Source organism: Clinocottus analis, unplaced genomic scaffold, assembly GCF_023055335.1.
Source record: "Clinocottus analis isolate CAN_PGR_092001 unplaced genomic scaffold, fCliAna1.0.p SCAF_8, whole genome shotgun sequence".
In the NCBI taxonomy this organism is placed as follows: Eukaryota; Metazoa; Chordata; class Actinopteri; order Perciformes; family Cottidae; genus Clinocottus; species Clinocottus analis.
Genome location: NW_027176240.1, coordinates 16,388,506 through 16,409,136, shown reverse-complemented (window position 1 = coordinate 16,409,136; position 20,631 = coordinate 16,388,506). Strand labels below are relative to the sequence as shown.

The following is a 20,631-nucleotide window of genomic DNA, read 5'->3' as shown; positions in this document are numbered from 1 at the left end:
TGCCATGGGGACCAGAAACACATTTCCCTATACACTTAAATTGGGAAGGAGACGTAAGTAACTCAGTGGGTAACTATTTTTCAGCTGAATCAACATTCCAGTACAAACACTGAAATAACCCATATGCAAATGATTATGTTGCTTCTTTTATTTATGTGAATGAGACAGAGAAAGCAGATGGGCCGACAGCTTGTGTGCCTGTTCTGTTGGACCATATATGCAGAAAATTGCCATATAATCTGGATAAATATATTTAACTCAAATTAATCGAATATTACAAATCTACCTTTGAGGGCTTGGCCATCCCCAATTGAACACATAGTCTTCTTCTTCTCTCGAGCCCGAATGAAAGCACATTATTATTATTATGGACCTCAAGATGAACGCTAACGCCATCTTGGCATTCATTACCGTTCATGTCAAAAAGGCTAAACTCAAATGATTTTTTTGTAAAAAATCTAGATCATCTATAACCACTTTGTTATTAAATTTGTTGTGATTTGTTGAAATCTTTTTTTTGGAATCTTTTTTAAATGTTGCTTCCATTTCTTTAAATCAAGGCAATGAAACCTCCTCCAAAGCAAGCTAAGGAACACACAAAGTGACAGGGCACTCCAATTATGTGACTGCCAATTGCCTCTGTAAAACTCTAATGAGCCTGAAAACAATCAACTCAAAATCAATCCCCCTCGAGCGGATAGACTGGCTACTGGGGTTCATCTCGCGTGTAATTTTACAGATATTTAACTGATAGCTTAACTGAAGCGCTGACCCTGGCAGCGTTCTGCCTGGTGGTACTTTTCACTACCCGCGAGACAAACATCTCACCTGACTTCACAGGAGTGGACACTGAGTTCTTTGTGGAGAAGACCACTGGTCAAGTTGTAGACCAGCACGGACCCGTTACCGGTGCCTGAGAGGGAGAAACGAGAGGAAAAGTGTAGTGTGTGAGGAATATGAGGCAGGAGTTATGACACAGGAGGTTACACGGCACACAGTTACTTAAAGTAGCAGCGTCTTCCCTTCAGCAGGATTAGAACGACGGTGTGACAGTGCGACACCCCTGTGAGCACCTGTCACTGCAGTAGGTGTAGATCAAACTCTGTGTCGCTTAGCTCACAGCCTGAGAACATCGCACTTGCTTCATCTGCCGCTGGGAAAATAGCACATCCCTTCCCCAAAACTCCCTCTGATTAAACGCCGCCGGTGACGTTTGAAACTGATCAGAAACTCTGAGGAGGTCTAATAAGTGACGCTTCTTTCACATTTGTTCAGACTGTAAGAAAAAAATGTATTGAAGCAAACCAAAAATGAATTATTTCTTATGTTTACCAATCGGGAGAAAGTTTTTAAGTAGAACATTCATTTTGTGTCAATTTTGGCGAGCCCCAGTGTACTCTCACTTTATTGCTGCAGGGGTCCGATGGCAGGCCCAGCAATACAACCTTTTGTGCACTGATTTATAATTGAAATATACCTTTTTCATATTTTATCCAAACAAGTAATAACAGCCAGTATCTACACTTACAGCTTCAAACCACAAAAAGCTGAAATCCTATTTAGATTGTGAACATTTACTCGTAAAAGCAAAAGACACCCTTTTCTTTATTCTGTGGCATGCAATGTGCAGGTTTTTGCATTAGTGGGGAAAACAAGCAGTTTTAAAAAGCACAAAACAATTGAGGTGATGACCTAAACTAGGAAGCTGAAAGACAGAGCAATTAAAATAATTACTCAATTCTGGAAGCCTTGCAAAAACAACAACTCTGCAGCAGATGAGAAAGCAAATCAAAAGTCCATTCTCCTGATGCTTTGAAGGTGTTTAACATGGTTTGGCGAATTCCTTTATTAGTTTTTATGTATATGCACGGTTATCCTCATAATCTATTAGTGTGATGGCACGTGATTGAAGTGACCAGTCCTTCTGCAAAGGATGCTGAGTCTGCAGTGGCTTCAGCGAGACAACCACATGCTGAAACAACATCTGGACGTAGGCAGTGGTGTGTGCGTGTGTGTGTCCTGTGCAGCTGGTAGATGTCAACCATACAGCAAACGGGTGGATGGAGATAAACACAGATACTGAGTTGCCTTACAGCCACTATGTGTTGACTTTAATCAAGAAGCCACCCGTCCGTATGGTCTGCAGAGGTGTGAAATAAAAATTGGGGACTTGGACACTGGGATGGATACTATTGACAGCAAATAGAAAATGGCCTCTAGCTAGTGTTAAAGCATTTTTTCTGTGTTGAACCAACAAAATGTTTTGATAAATCAGGTTTTTTTTAAAAACTCCCCACTTTCTTTTTTCTTTTGTGACAAAACTGAGATTAAAAGAATCATACCCCGCTGATATTCAGCTGTTAAATGTGACGCGAGAGCAGCTGCTGCTGGTTAGCTTAGCTTCAAGTAAAGACAGAACCCAAGGGGAAATGGATTTAAGAATATGAATCAGTCAAACTGAGAATTTTGTTGCTTTTTGAGGGCCCTGCCTCAGTAGCTGCCTTCATACCAGGTGTTTATTTCTCACATTATTCAAATAACTAATTCATGTTGTTGCCGTGTTGATGCTTTATATTCTACTCTTAACACCGTTGCTTTTTGCAGATCCGAACAATGCAGCAAAGAATAGCTGTCGGGAAAGCTTGGATTAATAATTAGGCATGCGGCCCTCAGATGATTAGGAATGGATGTCAGTGTTTGTCTTACATGGCACTTGAACGTAAGGCTCTGCGGCTCGTACCTTTCGGTAATGGAGCTGTCAGGTCACACAGAGATTAGAGCTTTTTCAACAGGAGACCAGACGTCATTTCTGCTGGGTTGCCCGGTTGAATGCACAGCCTCTGTAACCTTTCCCTCCCTCAGTCATCCCGGGCAAGGAGAAAGTGAGAGATGGAAATTGAGAAAACAGAGATGGGAAACCCGCCTCCTGTCGAAACTGTAATGGCTGGCGATTCCAACCCCCGCCCCCCAGTGCTGTCACACTAGCCAGTCAGCAGTGAGCTCATCTCTTGTTGTATTTGCACCCAGTGGTAGGTGTAAAAACTTGGTTTCCCTCGGCTGTTTGCCTGACTGGTGTCGCTTCACTAAGGCTCAGCGAGTCCTCCCATTAGCTCAACTACACACTACGGAGAAGCCTTACGTAGACCTGAACAGAGGCCAAGAAAGAGACGGCGCTGTGTCTGCCAAGAACTCGGCCATGGATTGCTCGGGATTTAATAATCAGGTGTTTTCTCTGGCTCTTGGTTAACAAGAAAGGTGACAGCAGCCAGCATCTGCCATAACACCAATCTCAGTATCATTACCAAGTGAGTGACAATTGCAGTTGTTTACCAAGAATGCAAGTTATTATTAATTGAAGTATCAAATTTAAAGACTCCAAATGTGGCAGTTCCTTATGTTATTGTAACATCTACCATCTCCAAATGTGATAATACAAGAAATTGGCTGGAAATTAAATATACTCGCCTGAAGGTACCATTTAATTAAACATATTTACATCACCGCCACCTTCCAGCAGATATGTTCCATCCTCTTAATCCCCAATATCACCATCCAGTACCCAAAAGCTACTATGTGCACCTCTCAATAATGCAGCTCGAGAGTGTTTAACTACTTGACTCTGCCAGCTGACTATGGGGATCAGACAAATGACATTTATCCAGAAAATTCAATCGCCCGAGTTTTAGATCCGGGATGCCATTGGGAGCCAGCTGTGCCAATCTGCAGGTGGGCTCCTGCTGTCCTCTTCATCCAGACTTCACTGATTGGAAAAGGTCTGTGATTGAAATGGCTGCTTTTGAAAGAATGGTTGTTGTTGTTGTTGTTGTTGTTGTTTTAGACACGCCTGAGACAAATCCATAAATAGCAGACGGAGAACAGCAGCGGCCATCCCTCCGGGCCTATTTAGAACAATTACAGTCATTAAGTAATAATGTGGAAGGAACGTAGGAGATCTCTGCGTCCCACGGTTGTGGACGTGACACACAATCAAAGTGGCAGAGGGACACAGTACAAAATGGTGGTGAGATGTGAAAGGTTGACGGCGATATAATTCATCCGCTTGTCTGTGGGTGGCGATGTGTCTTTAAAAAAGTGATTTATCTATATGGGCTATGTCAGGGGACAGAACAATCTTTCAGCTTGACAACTAAACTGAAGGTTTGCTACGTTGGGCAGAAAACAGCAGTTCTCCCGGGCCTCAGATGGTATTTGGTGCATAGGGACGAGTATGAACACGTGCGCAGAGGCTGTGCATTCAATCGCACGCTCACGATCGCTCGCGCGCGCGTGCACACACACAAACACACACACACACACACACACACACACACACACACACAATTCTGCTCTTAATTTCCCATTCAAATTGAGACTTTCGTAATTTTATGCATCATTACTGTGGAGAAGATAGGGTGGCTTTTGAAGAAAATGGGTATGCTAATCTAAAACAAATAAATCTTTCACTTGCACTGCCTCTCTCTTTCTCTCTCGTCGAGCAGCGGTCTGAGGGGAGTAATGCCAGAGGCAGATATTTCAGATTAGGTCGAGGCCTTTTGTATCATTTGAGGCTGCAGAGTCAGATTTGACTAAATATTACTTAATTACTTTCTGTCTTAAACAGTCAAATTCAAAGACTCGATATTCTGACATTTGCATGATGTTTGTGGAATTGCAAAGTTTTTTTAAACTCAAACATGAGAATTTGCAACGGGTCAAGAGGGTTCAACAGACGTGTCGGCAAGTTCAGGAAGACTTTGCAACACCAGAAATGCTTTCCCTCAATGCTCAATAGCTTCCGTTAATTGGACGACAACGACGGGCACTGCTGGGAATTGCTCACCTGGAGATTCTGAAAAGATTCATTCCCTATGACAGGTCTCTAAGGCAGAGCATATGAATGAATATATTTAATAATAATTGTGCTGCTGCTCTGAGGTAATGGCCTGCTTGACTCAGTGCTTGCCTTCATATCAGCAGCTGCTAATGTCCCTGTCGCACCGATGATTAAGGTCTTGCTCTGCTCCGATTGCGCTTTGCAGTGCGATCAAAATGTGTTGCTGCAGCTGCACAAGCATCCAGCCCCGTGCCTTTCAAAGCACTGCTCTCTCACTGGATGTTTTGTGCGATTCTCACTGGGCAGCAACATTTCCGTAATCAAACCAGAAAAGCAACTGCCTTCGCAATCTCATTTACAACAATGACAGAAATACATCCGCTCCACCAGCTCACCGGGTCAGGATTTCCTGAGAGAGACATTGCTGTTGAGTTTGTCATATGTTTTTGGTAGTAAACATCTCTACGGCCAATATCTCCAACACCGGGTCCAACTCACATCCTTTAAAAACTCATGATCATTACAGAAATGTGTCACTTCATGTAATTGTGTAACTATAAATACATCCATTAAATGACAATTCCCTCATGTATTAAGAAGTTATTGACACTTACTATGGACATCTTATTCCAATGACCTAAAATATGTTAACACAGCAGGCTGTGTGACTGCTGATGGTAAAGGGTTTACAATGTGCGGGCAAGCTAAAGTTAGCAACATACTAGTCATGCAGTCTACTGACTGCAGAATTACTACTTGCTGACCAAAGAGAGCTTTATCAGTCTCCTTAATCAGTTACAATTGTAGAACAGCAGACGACGTGTTTAAAGTTTTATATCAAACATGTTCAATGTCTCGTTATTTTACTGTTATTTTTACATTTTACTGAGATGTAATAGCCATCAATCTAAATGAGCAATACACGGTATTCATGAAACATTTACTAACATTCAGTAAAACTATTTGTTGCCATGACTGTGTCAGAGAAATGCAACAAACACAGAAAATCTGTTCATTTCTTTATGAACGGCTGTGCTGATGCAACTGCTTTTGTTCTGAAACAGCCTCACGATGAGAGAAAACAACACAATGGTACCTTCAGATGTTTGTGAAAACACAGAAACTGAATTTTAAAGCTGACCTCAGTTCAGATTTCAAGAAGCCTCAATGTCCAACAATGATGCTGAGCTCCTTATCCCTTAAAATACCCTGCAATTATTCCTCAGTGGGGAAGAGGCCATCTCCTTTACACAGAACAAGCAGAATGTATTGATAAGGTATTGCTGATCAGTGAGTTTTGTTAGCGTGTGCATTATTACCTACCTATAGCCAGCATGGGTTGGTAGTGGTTGATGTTTTTGGTGGTAAGAGGTGGACACATGCGGAGGGCAAATGGTGGCAGTGGTAGACCGGACAGCAAGCCCGTCAGCAGGAACTTCAACTGGACTTCTCGCTGGGTGGATGATGGAGAAAGAGCCTCACCGGCTATCAAGGTCTGACCTGCAGGTCAAACCACAACACTTGCTATTTAATAATTATTGAAGCAACTCAATCAAATTAAACACAGTAAATCCAGCATGCTTAACATTGCTCCAAGAACATCTTCACTAAATGTCCTCCTTTCATTTCATCTTTTATGCATCTCAAACCACAGGATGCAATCTGCAATCATTTATTATTGCAACGTGAACTGTATGACGAAATTACTGCGCCAATGTCCTTACATGTCCTTTGGCCCCTGATCTATGTCTTTAAAGATTGTAAATGTGTAAATACAACGGAGTCTAATATCATATTTAGACATACACAAAATGATCCAAACTGATCCAATTTGGATTAGAAGTCTGGTAGCTGGATAATAGTCTGCATGAAGCATATAGATACTTAGTTTAATGGCTCCTTATAACTTTTTTGATTATTTTCTACAGTATTATATATATATGTGTAGAGGGGATTTAATCTGTACATTTTTTGGGGGGGGTCTGTACAGGTTTTAGACAGCTACTCTAAAGCAAGCCTCCGTACGGATTCCTCATTAAAACTGCACCAGTGTATTTGTCTGTCACAGAAAGTGGGTCACACAGTTACAAAAATGTGCATTAGGAAGAGGTTACAACATTTCAGCAGAGCACAATGAGACTTGTATTTTTTTTTATTTTTTTTTATTTATTTTTTTTAGAGCTGCGCAGTGGAGCAAGAGCTCCAAAAACCAAACAAGTCATGAATATCAAACGAGCGCTAATGAAGCAAAACTTAAGACACAATACAAAAAAACATGAGCTGAAGTTACCCAACGGACCGACCGCATGAACCATCCATATGCAGCCCCAGCTACGACTCCAGAGGAGGCTGCACAGACGTGATCATGTGTGAGTCATCGTATACCACGGTGTCATTTGTACCCCGACGAAGGCATAAGTCAGGACATGTTGGAATAAACCTGATCTTGTGTAGCTTGGAGGGAAGTGTGCGGTTATCTCTCTTTCCCTCATATTTTTCAGAACTCTAGACAGCCATTTGTAACAGAGCTCATTAGCACTTTCAACTTGGCTTCCCCCGATCTAATCCAAAACTGTTCTTTGGCCCAAGTGGAAAAGCTCACATTATTTGACTGCAGCTGTAGCGAGCAGAAAACAACCAATATTGTTCACTTCATTAAGGGCAGTTGGGCAGCTTTAATGATGTAAAGTAATGAAAAAATAAACAATCAAGCCACAGAGCAATATTTTACTCAGAAGTAAGCTTTCTCCACTTAAATCTATCTTGCTGATTTCATCACATTTCCAAGGTCAGGCCATCATAAAATGCAACATTAGTTTTCACCATAAACACAAGCCTAAGCTCTTTGAATATTTTCAGAGACACACTACGTTTTACTGAGGAATGGACTTGATGAAAACACTTTTCATAATCAGACAGTTAATGACATAATTTGATAGATTCTAAATGAGCAAACCTTTCCTCGCGTGTATTTTCTGCAGAGCAAAAGGACACCTTGCAAACGCCTTGGAGTTATAATTGGCACTGGCTGAAAAATCCATTTGGTTTTCATTTCTTGCGCTATAATAGTCCTCTTTACATTGTCAATTTAATGTCTCTCTATATAAGCGTTCATTGCAGCTTGAAGACATAATAAAATGAGATGAGGGCATAGGTCCAAACAAACCAATACACCAATAAAAAAAACATACATATAACTGATTGCCACCAATGAAAATATGCAATGAAGGCAAATATGGTTTTCTAGGCGGCAGCTCTTGCCTGTGGCGGTGATCAGTTTGCTGTTATCCGTCTGATGCCCTTCTTGTGTCAGCCTATCAGCATCAGATTTTAAAATCTCAGAACCGCATTGGAAATTGGAAACTGCAGGCCAGTGACGTTCGCTCAGAACGAGAGCTTTAGTCACCAACTGTCAGACAGAGCTACAGAGCTATTCCTCCGGGCAGTAACTGGCTCCAATCTATGTGTGTGTGTGCGTGTGTGTGTGTGCGCCTGCGTGTGTGCGTGCAGAGAGACAGTTTGCCCCTTTATCCTAGTATAACTACTGCTGCTCCACTTCCCCAAGGCCCGCAGCTCATGGGCAGTTTGACTCTCACTGAATACAACTGACAAATGTAAAAAAATAAAAAAAATCTCTCATTACTATGTTATACCTACATTCATCTTTTGACAGCCTGGCTCTGTTCTAAATCAGCGATAGAGCGAGAGAGCGAGAGAGAGCGAGAGAGCGAGAGAGAGAGAGAGAGAGAGAGAGAGAGAGCCCAAGGGACTCTTTGTGCAGAGTCGTTCAGACTGGGGAATGACGCTGGCCTGTGTAGAGCGCAGAGAAGAAAGCAGCAGTCGCACATTTAAGCAGAAAGGGAAGGAGTGTCAACTACCTCAAGTACAGTAAAATATACAAAGGCCAGGTACACACCAACACTCGCATGTACACAAATTCCTTTTTTTTGTTTTTTTACCTTTTCTTTCAAATGTAGAAAGAATAAATTAAATGCTGTGAATGCATTTTTAGATGTTGAATGTTGAATTCAAAATGTTCTAACATGAATTAGAAATAAACAATTACAATAAACTGAGTTGGTCTTAATTTAGACTGAAAGTGGGTTGCAGAAGATCTGGAGGATCTGGAGAAGAAGTCTCTAGATCATAGTGTGCAAACCTTGTGCCCAGAAACACTGGGAGCTGGTACTTTGATGTTTGAAACTCGCATTGGAAATCTCAACATGTCTGGCGCTCGCTGGATGGTGCTGACAGTGATGTGTAAAATTACCAATCATGCTGTTGAGAGAGAGATCCTGAATCCGTTTCTGGTTTTGACCCAGTGGAGATCCACAAAACGACACAGGGGTGTAGAGCGGCGAGAGACCGGAACTGGGGGGGGAGAGTGGTTATTAGTCATTTTGAAAACCAGGCCATTACCGATAACAAGAGAATGGAGAGTGATGAATGAATATTGCGTTTGGGAATGATGAATGGGTTCCAACTTTTAATAAATTACTGAACCAAAAGGAGACAGCAGCATTCATGGGGGACGACATGTCTACTGATTCCCTTTATTGATTAGAGGCAGCTCAATACAAATACAAAATAAACAAAACAGAAATGATTGCTTGAAAGAAATATTTCCATGCTGCTGTGCAGGAGCCTAAACAGCTTATAACTGAGCAGGTAGAGAGCAAAGGAAACGGTTCCACCCTACATGACTCTTCTTTAATTTATCTCTGCACGCTTAGCACACTGTGACGACGCAACCCCACAAAAAGAATGCAACAGGAATTATAATTCATTTCAGGATATCAAACCTGGGCCAAACCACCTTCGTGGGATTTGTCTGGGGACACCGAACACAAGAATGTTAAAACAACAAGGAAGCGTCAGCTTATCGATTTAGTGTGGCGCGAAAGACAAGCGCCATCTTTTCAGTGGTCCTGAAATAGAAAGCCCATCCGTCTGAGACTGCAGAGCAAATTAATTCAAAAAAGGCTATAATAAGATAATTCCTCACAAAGTGGCAAAAAGCAAAAGCATGCCGTCCCTCATCCCGAGATTTCTCTCGTTCGCCCAAAATAAATTCTGTTTTGGCTGCTCGCAGGCAGACAAACCGCTCCCTGTCTCACGCAGGAAGCCAACTACAGAGAGAAATACACAACTGTCTCCTCGACTTCAGCAGGGGAGCGCTCCATCAAAGGGGAGCAGGGCTCATCGATGATCGTTAAACTCTGTGCACTCCACCTTACATACGAGACTAAATTTACGTCAGGGGATTTTGTTTAAAGTCAGTTTTTCAAACGTATTCAAAAACTTTTAACAGTAACCTCTCCCTGCTATTTCAGCCACAAAAATGTAAAATGTAGCTTTGCGAAATTATCCGTGTGAGTGTTTGTGAATGTACCTAGGATTGACTGCAGCCTTGCCGGTGTGGGCTTTGAGTTCCCACAGCATGGCTCTGCCGTCGCTGACCATTAGCGCAGCGCTGTTTTCGTTGACGGGGCAGATGACCATGCGATACGGCCGCACTGTCTTGGTGACTCGGATGGCATCGCACTGAGAACGCAGGTCGTACATGAGCTCGTACACATTCTGCTCGGGGTCTGGCGGAGAGGTGGAGGACGAGGAGAGAGAAAGTATTAGAGGGTTAAGGGAAGTGGGGAAAAAATGGAATCAGAGCAAATAGGTGCACATGTGAATGGAAAGGGTCAGAAATAAGGAAGAGGATAACAAAATATGGAAGGAGACATCGAGCAGATCTTAATTAACCAGGGAATGTAAGTAGAGAGGGGAAGTAGATAAAGTGGGAAAAGTGGGATGGAGGGAGCGGCGAAGTTCATTTTGAAGAAGTGAGAGGAAAGGAGGGGAACAGAGTAGAGAGAGGTATGAGGAATGATGTACTAAAACAATAAATAGGATTAGGGTTAGGGGTTATAGGGCTACTCCCTCTCCCTAACCCCTAATCCTAGTTATTGTTTGAGTTGTGTTTAGAGGTTGTATAGTATTATAGCCCTGATTTTTATGTTTAATTTGATACCTAACATGTTGTTGTTTTTGGAGATTCATACCATGTTCTTGATTTGTACCCTAATTAGGGGAAGCTAGGGCTCGACAGGATGAGAAAAAAAAGACAGGAAATAAGTGAATAAATGACTCACAAAATGAAACAATAGGAAAAACAGAAAAATGAGCACTGCAGAGGAGACAGCAAGGAGAGAAGTGAGAGAGAGATATTCAGCCACAATGAACTCCCATTGACCTATAACACAAAGCCGAAGATAAATGGGACAGTAAGAGGGCTACATGCGTTGGCGCATAGAGAATACTCCAGACTCTGACTGCAGGACATGATGACAGGGGAACATCACAGGAGTGAGAGCTGTTAGTGAGTAAGTACAGTACAGCTACCGCGTGTGTGTGTGTGTGTGTGTGTGTCTGTGAAGAGGTTTCATACCAGTCGTTTCATCCGGAGTGATGGTGGAGCGGCACACTCGTAGGGTGATACACCCGTTCTCATGGAGGCAGTAGAGGGCATCCCGCTGAGCGCAGGGGATCACCTGAACAGACAGACAGCTGCTCTTAGCACCGCATCATACATATGTGGAATAAATGCTCAAGGAGACATATTCACGTTGCATATTTTGTCCAACTAACAGTCCAGAAGAGATTAAATTCACGAAGAGAAAAAAACAAATGGAAAACTGGAGAAGCTGGAAATGAGGGAAGTTTGGTGGTTTTACTTGAAAGGTTTTGGATCAACTGAGAAAATAGTTGTCCGTTAATGGACGAATCAACTAAGCACTTCAGCTCCAGATAGTATAATAACATATATATACACACATACACACATACATACATACATACATACATACAGTCATTATGTTAACAACTGACATTGCAGCTCTTTGGATGAAACAAGCACAAGGCATCCTTTGATTGATTGACTGCACTAAGCAACATTATGGAGATGAAAACCTCTTCAGTGTGTTATTGGAATTTCAAACAGAACAACACATTTTGGATTATTGCCTACAGTTTTAGTAATTATATGGCATTTTAGTATTTACTAATCATTTAAAACCCGGATCCCCACCACCACTTCAGATGTTCAGCTCCTGAACGTATGTACCTGATAAATGGGCGAAATCTGATTGCGTAGCGTCGATGTGTCTACACCTTGTCTTTCCTTGGCTCCGGGAGCTTCTGCACTCCAGCCTGGACTTTAGCTGAAGTTGTGTCATCAGTCATGCAAATTGTCCGTGTGACAAGTACTTTATAACACTTAGAGGAGGGAGGCGTCGGCCGGACACAGGCTGGGCGGCTGAGTAATACCCCGACTACTCTGTGACTTTAGGACTTACTCCTTGACTACAAAAGGTTTATTCTCCACCTCTGTGCCATTTAACCACGGACACATTTATTATAATCTCTGACAACCCTAAATAAGTATGATTTATGGAAGTGCAAGGAAAAATATAAATCGGAACACAATTCCACACACACATAAAATGTCAACTGTCTGCAGTGATGAACTAAGGAGCAGTAAACGGGTCCACGCGTCGCCATGCAGGGATTACATTGAAGGTTACATATTTCCAAGGGCATAATATGACTCAGAATGAATAGAATTACCACAGTGAAAAACCGTGAGACCTCCTCGGCTTAATGACAAGCCACTCCAATGGCTTTACGTTCGAGAGTTGGGAGTGAACGAAGTGGCATTAAGAGAGTTTGCGTTCTATTACTGGCCCTGCAGCCATGAATAACCCTCCATCTTATACCCCCACAGCATTCATCAATTTCCAATTAGAAATCCTGTCTCCAAAAGAAGGGGACTGCCACCTCAAAGGTCAATGGGGCTGCTAAATAAGACAATAGAAGCTTATGTGAAGTTGACGATATCGAAGTTGGTGAGTTTTTTTTTCTTCCTGTATCTAAGGACTGCACAGTTCAGTTGTCAGACTTTAAGGAGGAGAGCACTGAGAGGGTGGATGAAGAGTGGCAAACTGTATCATTCATGGCAGGGAGAATCAGCCTGCTGAAAGATTTATCCGTGTTAAAAAAAAAAAAGAGGGACAGGTTAAGGTAAAGCCCCTCGGCTAATCTAATACAAGTAGAAATTGCGCACTGTGCTCATTCGAAGGGAGGGAAAGACGGGGATATAGGAAGCACGTTAGAGTGAGACAGCGCAGCCGTCTCTGCATTTATCAAACTAATATTGAACAAAGACATCACTATCATGCAAAGACAACTTCCAGCTGCACAGCGGGAAAGCTTCTCATCACATTCTAACCCATGAGAAGAAAAAAGGATTAAAGTCAATTAGCTAATTAGCCGTCTTCTTTCCACCAAAAACAACAAAGGTTCCCTCTATTTAGGTTTACGATTTCCACAAACTTCAAGCTTTGTCGAGAGCCCCGTTGTGCAGACTTTGCCTGGACGTGCGTGCGGCGGTCTCACCTGAACAAATGGCACCCCGGAGCGCTCGATGGCCACCACGCCCACTGTCTGGCTGAGCTCCAGGTCCAGGATGAGGATCTCTCTGGGATAAAGTAGCAGCATGTGGTTCCTCTTGGATGGCAGGTAGGACAGCTGCAGGCAGTCGTTTAACGTCACTGCTTCAGCACTATGAAGCAGAAAGAGGAACTTAACTTCATTTTTTTTCTCAAAAAGTATACTCGGAAAAAAGTCAAAAAGCTTGAAGGCTATTCATCTGTTTATTGGGAAACTAAGGTATTCCTATATTTCGCCTCTGTTTTGCATACTTGTTTTAAACTAAATATACTGCTCACAGAACATGTTTCAAGAAGCAAAAATGTACATTTTAATAACTAGAAATGATTAAGTCATTCAGCTCACACATCACCAAAGACATAATGAGACTCTGCCGTATCAACGCATGCATATGAAATATGCAAATACACCAATATGATGATGGATGAGAGTCTTAAAACAAGTTTAAGAAAAAAGAAAAAACTGTCTTACTTCAAGGATGAATTTGATCTTTATTTGCGTCGCTTCGTGCAGAAAGCTGAATGAATTTCTTATTACTGTTGCTGCCTCTGTGAGTCTAAAGCAAATGAGGGAAAACTGAAAACTTCTCTCTAATGATCGGAGGCTGATGAACTAAGCAGGTATTGGCAGCGTGAGAAAAAAAAAAAATCCCCTCTGTGATTTTGGGTGTCGTGAAAACGTTTCGCTAAGTCTGTTGTTATTAAAAATTAATTACAAAGACGATCATCCATGGCAGTAACTAGGTTCGATCCCCACCATAAGATAACAAAGCAGTCACAAATGCTTTGCAGTTCAATCAGGAAGGAACAGAAGGCTGATTTTCACAAAGTTTATGAGCGGGGCCGTGGCAATAACTCATTCCTACAGCTTTATTCCTCTAAGTCACCGTGAGATCAAATAAAGGAGAGACAAACTTTATCACACAATGGAGATCATTATCCTCTGGGGGGGGCGCAACAGATAAAATGAACTCAAAAGGGGAACCTTTAGGAGTTGCTGAGCTAAATCACACTGGTAGCAGCTTACTGAAGACAGGCGAGGCGGCGAAAGGGTCAGAAATGTCTGAGCTACCAAAGGCAGAACATCAGAAGGAAACAGTAAAAGAGATTTTTGTGTCTTAGATGCAAAAATAAAACGACTTCAGAGAGAAAGAGAAAAAAAAAAAAAGAAAAAAAAAGAGGCGAAAGTCTGGTAACCCCAAACCATCACAAAATATTAAGCTGTACAATTACCAAAACATCACACGCTCCTCACATCTCACTCCGTCTGAGCTCTGAATAAGCCATGCAGGTTGCAAAAGTCTGTGGAGCGTTATGCGAACCGACACATGAACACGTGTGCACACATGCCCAAACAAAGTGTTGTGCAAAGGTGTGTTTGATCGCACCAGAGGTGAGCTAAGGTTTTCAAAGACCTCCCACGGCTTCTATTGTTTAACCGTGTTTAATAAATAAAATGACCCTGAGGACAAACAAATCAAACACTGGTATTATACATTATTTAGTCACGTCAGCTGAACCTTCTCTTGTCTATAGACAATTCAGAATAACCACACACACACACACACACACACACACACACACACACAACTTGATACTGGCAGGTCGACTTTGGCTTTGATGTGCACATGAAGACCATCAGCAGCTGAATATGGTGGGGCCGAAAAAGAAAAAATGAAACCGAACTTCAAACCCTCACTGCGGCAAAAACTTCAAATTGATAAAATAGCAGGGGAAGTTTGGAAAAGGTGCTCTTCCTAGTGTCGGGTGTCTGTTCATTTTTTTTTTTCAATGTAATGTTTTTCAAGTTTTTCTTTGTCCTTACACTACTCTCACCCCAGCTTTAAATAAATATTCAATGATGTAAAGATTTTCACAGAATTGAACTATTGTGTTATTATCGAATGATAATCGAACCTCTACATATAGTCATCATCGTTTGAGGTGCAGTCCGTCACCACACACACACACAATATCCTGAAGATAAGTAATGTTACATTCATAGGTATTAAATTTAGTACAATGGAACAATGTCCAAGTGCGTTTGCAAATGAGCAAGCCAATGTCTATCATCAAATCTGTGCTGGCTAAACAACCAAATCAATGGATGCCTCTTGAGACACTAAAGTGTGTAATACAGTACTGTATTCACACATTTCTGAGAACAGTGAACATGATAAACACCCACAACAGACACACAAAGGCGGTCTGACGGAACACAACATTCTCTGGGGGCTGATTACACACTGCCTCGAAAGATGAGCGAAGAAGGCGTCATAGAGAGTGAAATGGACAAGGTGAGGCCGACAAGTAAGATTAATGGCGTGTTTGTTAATAGAGCAGGCTGAGTAGGTGGACGGAGTAGGCAGTGGTGTTGCTGCTATAAATAAGTCTGTCTGACAGTCACAACCGCTCAGGCAGGAAGCTGCCAGCACATCAGACGAGCCTTTGGTCGCTGATCCACCGCAACTTTGTAAAAAAAAGCAGGGCTTATGGAATTTCACAAGTTTGTCACTTAATGGCATTAAAATGAGGCTTGTCACTCCTTCCTAGGAGTCGCGCTGTTGAGAAGAGGTGGAGACGAACTGCTTCGGTTTATCCCCATACCTCGGCTTGAATTGATAAGATTTGAACTTCAAATCGATCAATCTCAAATCTTGACGGTTGAACAAACAAACAAACTTCGGCACCACAAAATTGCATTCCTGTTTTCACACTTTAAAGCCTGTCACAGAAACGTTCCATCTGATCCCTCTATAAGATGCCTCAAAATGACAAATAGGGTTCACTTTCAACAGGTCGGCCAATGAGAAAAGAGCAGCAGAAGTTATGAATAGAATAAAAGAAGTGTATAATTCAACAAACCAGAAAGCAGAGAGGCTGACAAATTTCAAAAATCAAATTATTACAATCAATGTATTCATACGTCACAACTCACGTGGGTTTCTCATTGGTGATGAGCACTTTGACCTTGTTGAGGGCCTTCTTGGCTCCGGTGGGGACCGGTGCAGCGGTGGGGGCCGGCTTGGTGTGGGCGGGGCTTGCGTGGGGGCTGGCGATATAGACCTTTTTGCCGGCATTGCCCGGTGGTTTAGAGTGGGAAAAGTCTGTGATGAAGACTATTCCCTCGCTGGTCAGCACTGGCCAGAAAAATACAAAATGTGTCAACACTTATACGCTAGTAACAGCTGTCAGTATTGAGTGAGCAACTCAGCATATGTCTCTTACGAAAAAAAAAAATTCCAAGTACAGAAAATGAGATGTTATCAGCAGTTAGCATAACTGCATGTGACACATCTCTCTAGAGCCGGTACAGTATCTACGATGTGTGTGACGGACACTGTCGTTGCTTTTGGACAGCGTTGTTCACCTACACGCCATGTTGGAGGAGTCAAAGGGGTCAAAAGAAAAGGAGAGGATGTTCTCAGCGTAGCTCTTCTTCCACAGCTTGGTACCCGTGTCTCCGTTCCACAGGACGATGTAGTTGGGAGGGTGGATGGCGAGCAGCAGATCACGGGAAGCGTCCTGATTCCACAGCCACTCCAAGTCTTGCAGAGACAAAGAGAAGAATAAGGAAAGAAGGAGAATGGAGGCGTAGCGAGCACCGTGAGGAATTAAAGTGATGTTTAGAGCATCGTAACAAAAAAAAATTGCCAACAGCTCTATATGCTGTACAGTGCTGATGGATAATGAATCAACCCAAGTCTACATGAAGGGGGGCTCCCTTACCTTGGATGGGTTTGGAGTGCTCCTGGATCTCACAATGGGCAGTCCCGCTGACCACATCCCACACTATGATCTTCCCCGAGGCATCTCCTGAAGCCAGCCGCAGACAGTAGGGAGAGCTCACGTTGTGGTAGTAGTTTTCCCTCGACCATCTCACCTGTCAATCACAGAACACACGCCGAGTGTCTGGCAGTCGCTATCCAAATGTTATAAGACACATTTTTCCATCTGAAACAGTAGATGATGCTTTTGACTCGACACGCTGGTGCAAACAGTAGATCTCTACAGAACAGGTTTGGCAGGGTATAAGTGCCTTTACAGGTTTTAACTAATACCTACGACTCATTTAAATGTTGGGCTTCGTGGAGTGATGCAGAGAACTGAGAGAATAAATTAAAAAAAGCAGGTAACACACAACATTTAAATGCAGTCTACATGGGCTCTATACTTGAAAAGACAAATGACTCTATAAACAAGTTGGTGTTTTTCCATAATTGATCTTGTATCTGGAATTTGTTGCTGAACAGGCATCCTCTTTACTAAGCCTACTTCTTTCTTTTCTTTTTCTCAATTCAGCAAGCTTTCCTTTGCGACGCCAAGCCGTGATGAATGGCCCGCCGCTGACGCCACGGTGCTTTACAAGATTAAGGTGTGCTTGGGAGTGAGAAACGAGAGCCTTGGATTGAGCCTGTGCACTGATAATCACCAAGGGATTTATTGCCCAATATTTACCCTTCTACAAAACACAGACACATCAAACATGTGGACACGCTAACGCACACACACATACGCTAAAGAGGACTATCCGTCAATACAGGAACAACCTTTACACAAGTGAAGCAGAGCTGAATGAAAAAAAAACCCATCAAGGTTACACAAAGCTAATGTTTACGCCGGGTGATGAAATATTACTTGATCAGCAGGTGTGTGTTTGCGATGCAACTGGAAAGCATCACAGACTGATATAGAAATGGACATACAGCGTGACATAAACAGTAAGTCCATTAAGGACATCTAAAGCTTACAAACCATAGTCCTGACTTTAAGTGGTGATTTTTTGCTTCCAAAAAACAGGTTTGAGATTGATGAGAGCTAAAAAGCCAAGAGGATAAACAAGTGTCTAAAAACAGAATTTCCACATATTATTTTCCCATTAATTAGACGGATTTGTCACAATAATCTTTAACGTATTTGTTCATGGCCTTTTTATGTGACAGCTGTACTTATGAAAGGGTTTGTAGAATGACTTTTTCACTTGTATCTATATACAAAGGCATTATTTTAATAAATTTTAATTATATTGTTTTATTTTATATATCGACATATTTTTAAATATTTTAAATGGATTTGTATTATCATTGTTTGTCTGCCATTTATATCTTGTAATATATCTTAGTAAGCTTTGTTTTGAAGAAAGTTATTTAGAAATAAAAGTGTATTATTATTTGTACTTATTGACAAATTTAAAAAATATTTGTTGTATCCTATGGAGCAGGGCTACTATTGTTCAACTGATTGATTAGTCAAATTCAGTAATTTATTAATTGTTCCACCCATTATTGAGGATATAAGGCAAGAATGTGCCATTTCCTGCTTCTCATATAGGAATATAATTTGGGGTGTGGGAGATTGTGATAGGTATTTTTCACAAGTTTTTTACAATTTAATCATCAGGGTGATGAAAAGAAATTGAAAATATCTGTTACTCACAGTCCGACAATAAAGATATAAACAAGTAAACAGATCGGATGAAAGACAGCTTACTTAGAAAACTCACCTTGACCACATTGGCTTTGTGCCTCTCCAACACCTGGATAGTCTGAGACGTCTTTGGGTCGATGATGAGAATACTGGAGTGACATCCCTGAGCGATCAGCCCCTGCCAACCCCTACAGTCAATGGAATTCAGAGAGAAAGATTGGAAGAGGCAAGGCCATTGTGAGTCACTGAGCCCTCTTCAACTCAATTGTCGTAGAGGGAAAATTTCTATCGCAGCCAAGTTATACATAAAACGATGCATACACACATAGGCACAGTAATCAGGTACACAAAAGCATAATAAAATACACGAGTACATCAAATGGTAACAGGAAACTTCAAGTATGCCATTGCTGAAACCATCAGCTTCTTCATTATCAGTGCCGTAATGGAAAAACTAATCATCAGTTGAATCAAATGCCAAGCATGAATGCAGATATTGTATACACCCTGAAGGGTGGTAGTTGCAGAAATTGAGTAGATTGATGTTGGCTCATCTAAAAAAAAAATAATAATACAAAAAGTTTGAATTCAAATGTTGAGATTTTCTTCATGAGCTCTTGAGAACAGGTATCTGCATGCATATGTGGCTGGACCAAAGCACAAAAAAAACAACTTAATTTTACATCAAATTCTGAAACTCCAATATAAAGCTGTTGTTCTATACACAGAATATCGATCAATGAGTACTGGTGCAACACACTGATGCAACACACACACACAGCTGTCGGCAGTGTGTCACTGTAACCAAAATATGGGAATAATACGAGGAAAAAAATAGAGAGTAGCTGCAAGGGTGAGAATATACTATTTGGAAGAAATTATGTCTGAGGTGAATACAATCCAGAACAGTGACACTGAATGTGTATATTCAAGATGATTAATGCAGTGTGGGGTTTCAGTTGTAATAATTGTACTTTTAAATTAAACATTTTAAGTGGAATATATGCGAGCTTAATGTGCATTATGTAGAATAACACTTGGAGGAAACGGGAATAATTCAGAAATGGTTGAAGCGAGATTTATAAAAAGCAATGCAACAAGACGCTTCCCTGCTGAATTGCTATGGGAAGAAGGAAAAGCAGCAGGCCCAGCGTGCTGTCACTCCACATCACATCACATGACATGACACCAGATTCCCCAGCGTTACACGTTTCTGTTTTGTTGATTAAAAAAAACAAAAAACTACACTATCGGCATCGATGGTCACTGCTATCCTCGCAGGCAGCGTGAAGAGGAACGGAATGATGAAACGCAAACAATGTAATTAGCACCTTGTGAACATCATCATCATCTCTCATCATCGGCGCGTCTTGACGAGCAGAGCTAACTACATAACGATGCTAACGAAAGAGGCGCCGTACTCACCAGTCTACAGCGGTTTTATTCTGCAAGTTTAGAGTGCCAGTTAACGTCCGAGCCGCGAGTTTGATGTTGACCGTGTACGGAATCATTATTGCTGAACAATGTTTTCGCTACATTAATAGTTGTTGTCCAAAAGCTGATACAATTGTTTAGCTTCTGTGGTTCGCCTCTGGTGAGAATTCTAACAGGAAGTATCGCGGTGTTTGCAAACGGGTCACCGTAAGGAAACAAACCCCAGCGGAACGAAGGTTCCACAACTGACACCTCGCATTTGTCAGTCAATGTTTTGTTGAAATGTTATTGAAAATAACAAATCCTATCAAAATTATGTATGATTCTATTAAGAAGACAAGTAAAAGGAAATTATTGAGATGTAATTTTAAGTAATTTATTATCGATTTTTCACCCAATACTTTGTATTATACAACCATTGTACTTATAATTTGT

The 20,631-nt window shown here is 41.6% G+C and overlaps 1 protein-coding gene across 1 annotated transcript in view; it reads right to left on the bottom strand.

The window, feature by feature from the left end:
* Positions 1 to 20,380, bottom strand: part of wdr11 (WD repeat domain 11) — a 41,841-nt gene extending 21,461 nt beyond the window's left edge. The window contains exons 1-11 of the mRNA XM_068568173.1: positions 20,188 to 20,380; positions 18,839 to 18,950; positions 17,065 to 17,218; positions 16,710 to 16,883; positions 16,274 to 16,475; positions 13,283 to 13,448; positions 11,277 to 11,379; positions 10,227 to 10,425; positions 9,105 to 9,205; positions 6,158 to 6,334; positions 829 to 913 (exon numbers count right to left, since the gene is read on the bottom strand). Coding sequence (XP_068424274.1) covers positions 829 to 913; positions 6,158 to 6,334; positions 9,105 to 9,205; positions 10,227 to 10,425; positions 11,277 to 11,379; positions 13,283 to 13,448; positions 16,274 to 16,475; positions 16,710 to 16,883; positions 17,065 to 17,218; positions 18,839 to 18,950; positions 20,188 to 20,273 — 1,559 coding nt within the window. The 5' untranslated portion in view covers positions 20,274 to 20,380. The remainder of the gene's footprint in view (positions 1 to 828; positions 914 to 6,157; positions 6,335 to 9,104; positions 9,206 to 10,226; positions 10,426 to 11,276; positions 11,380 to 13,282; positions 13,449 to 16,273; positions 16,476 to 16,709; positions 16,884 to 17,064; positions 17,219 to 18,838; positions 18,951 to 20,187) is intronic.
* Positions 20,381 to 20,631: the final 251 nt, after the last annotated feature.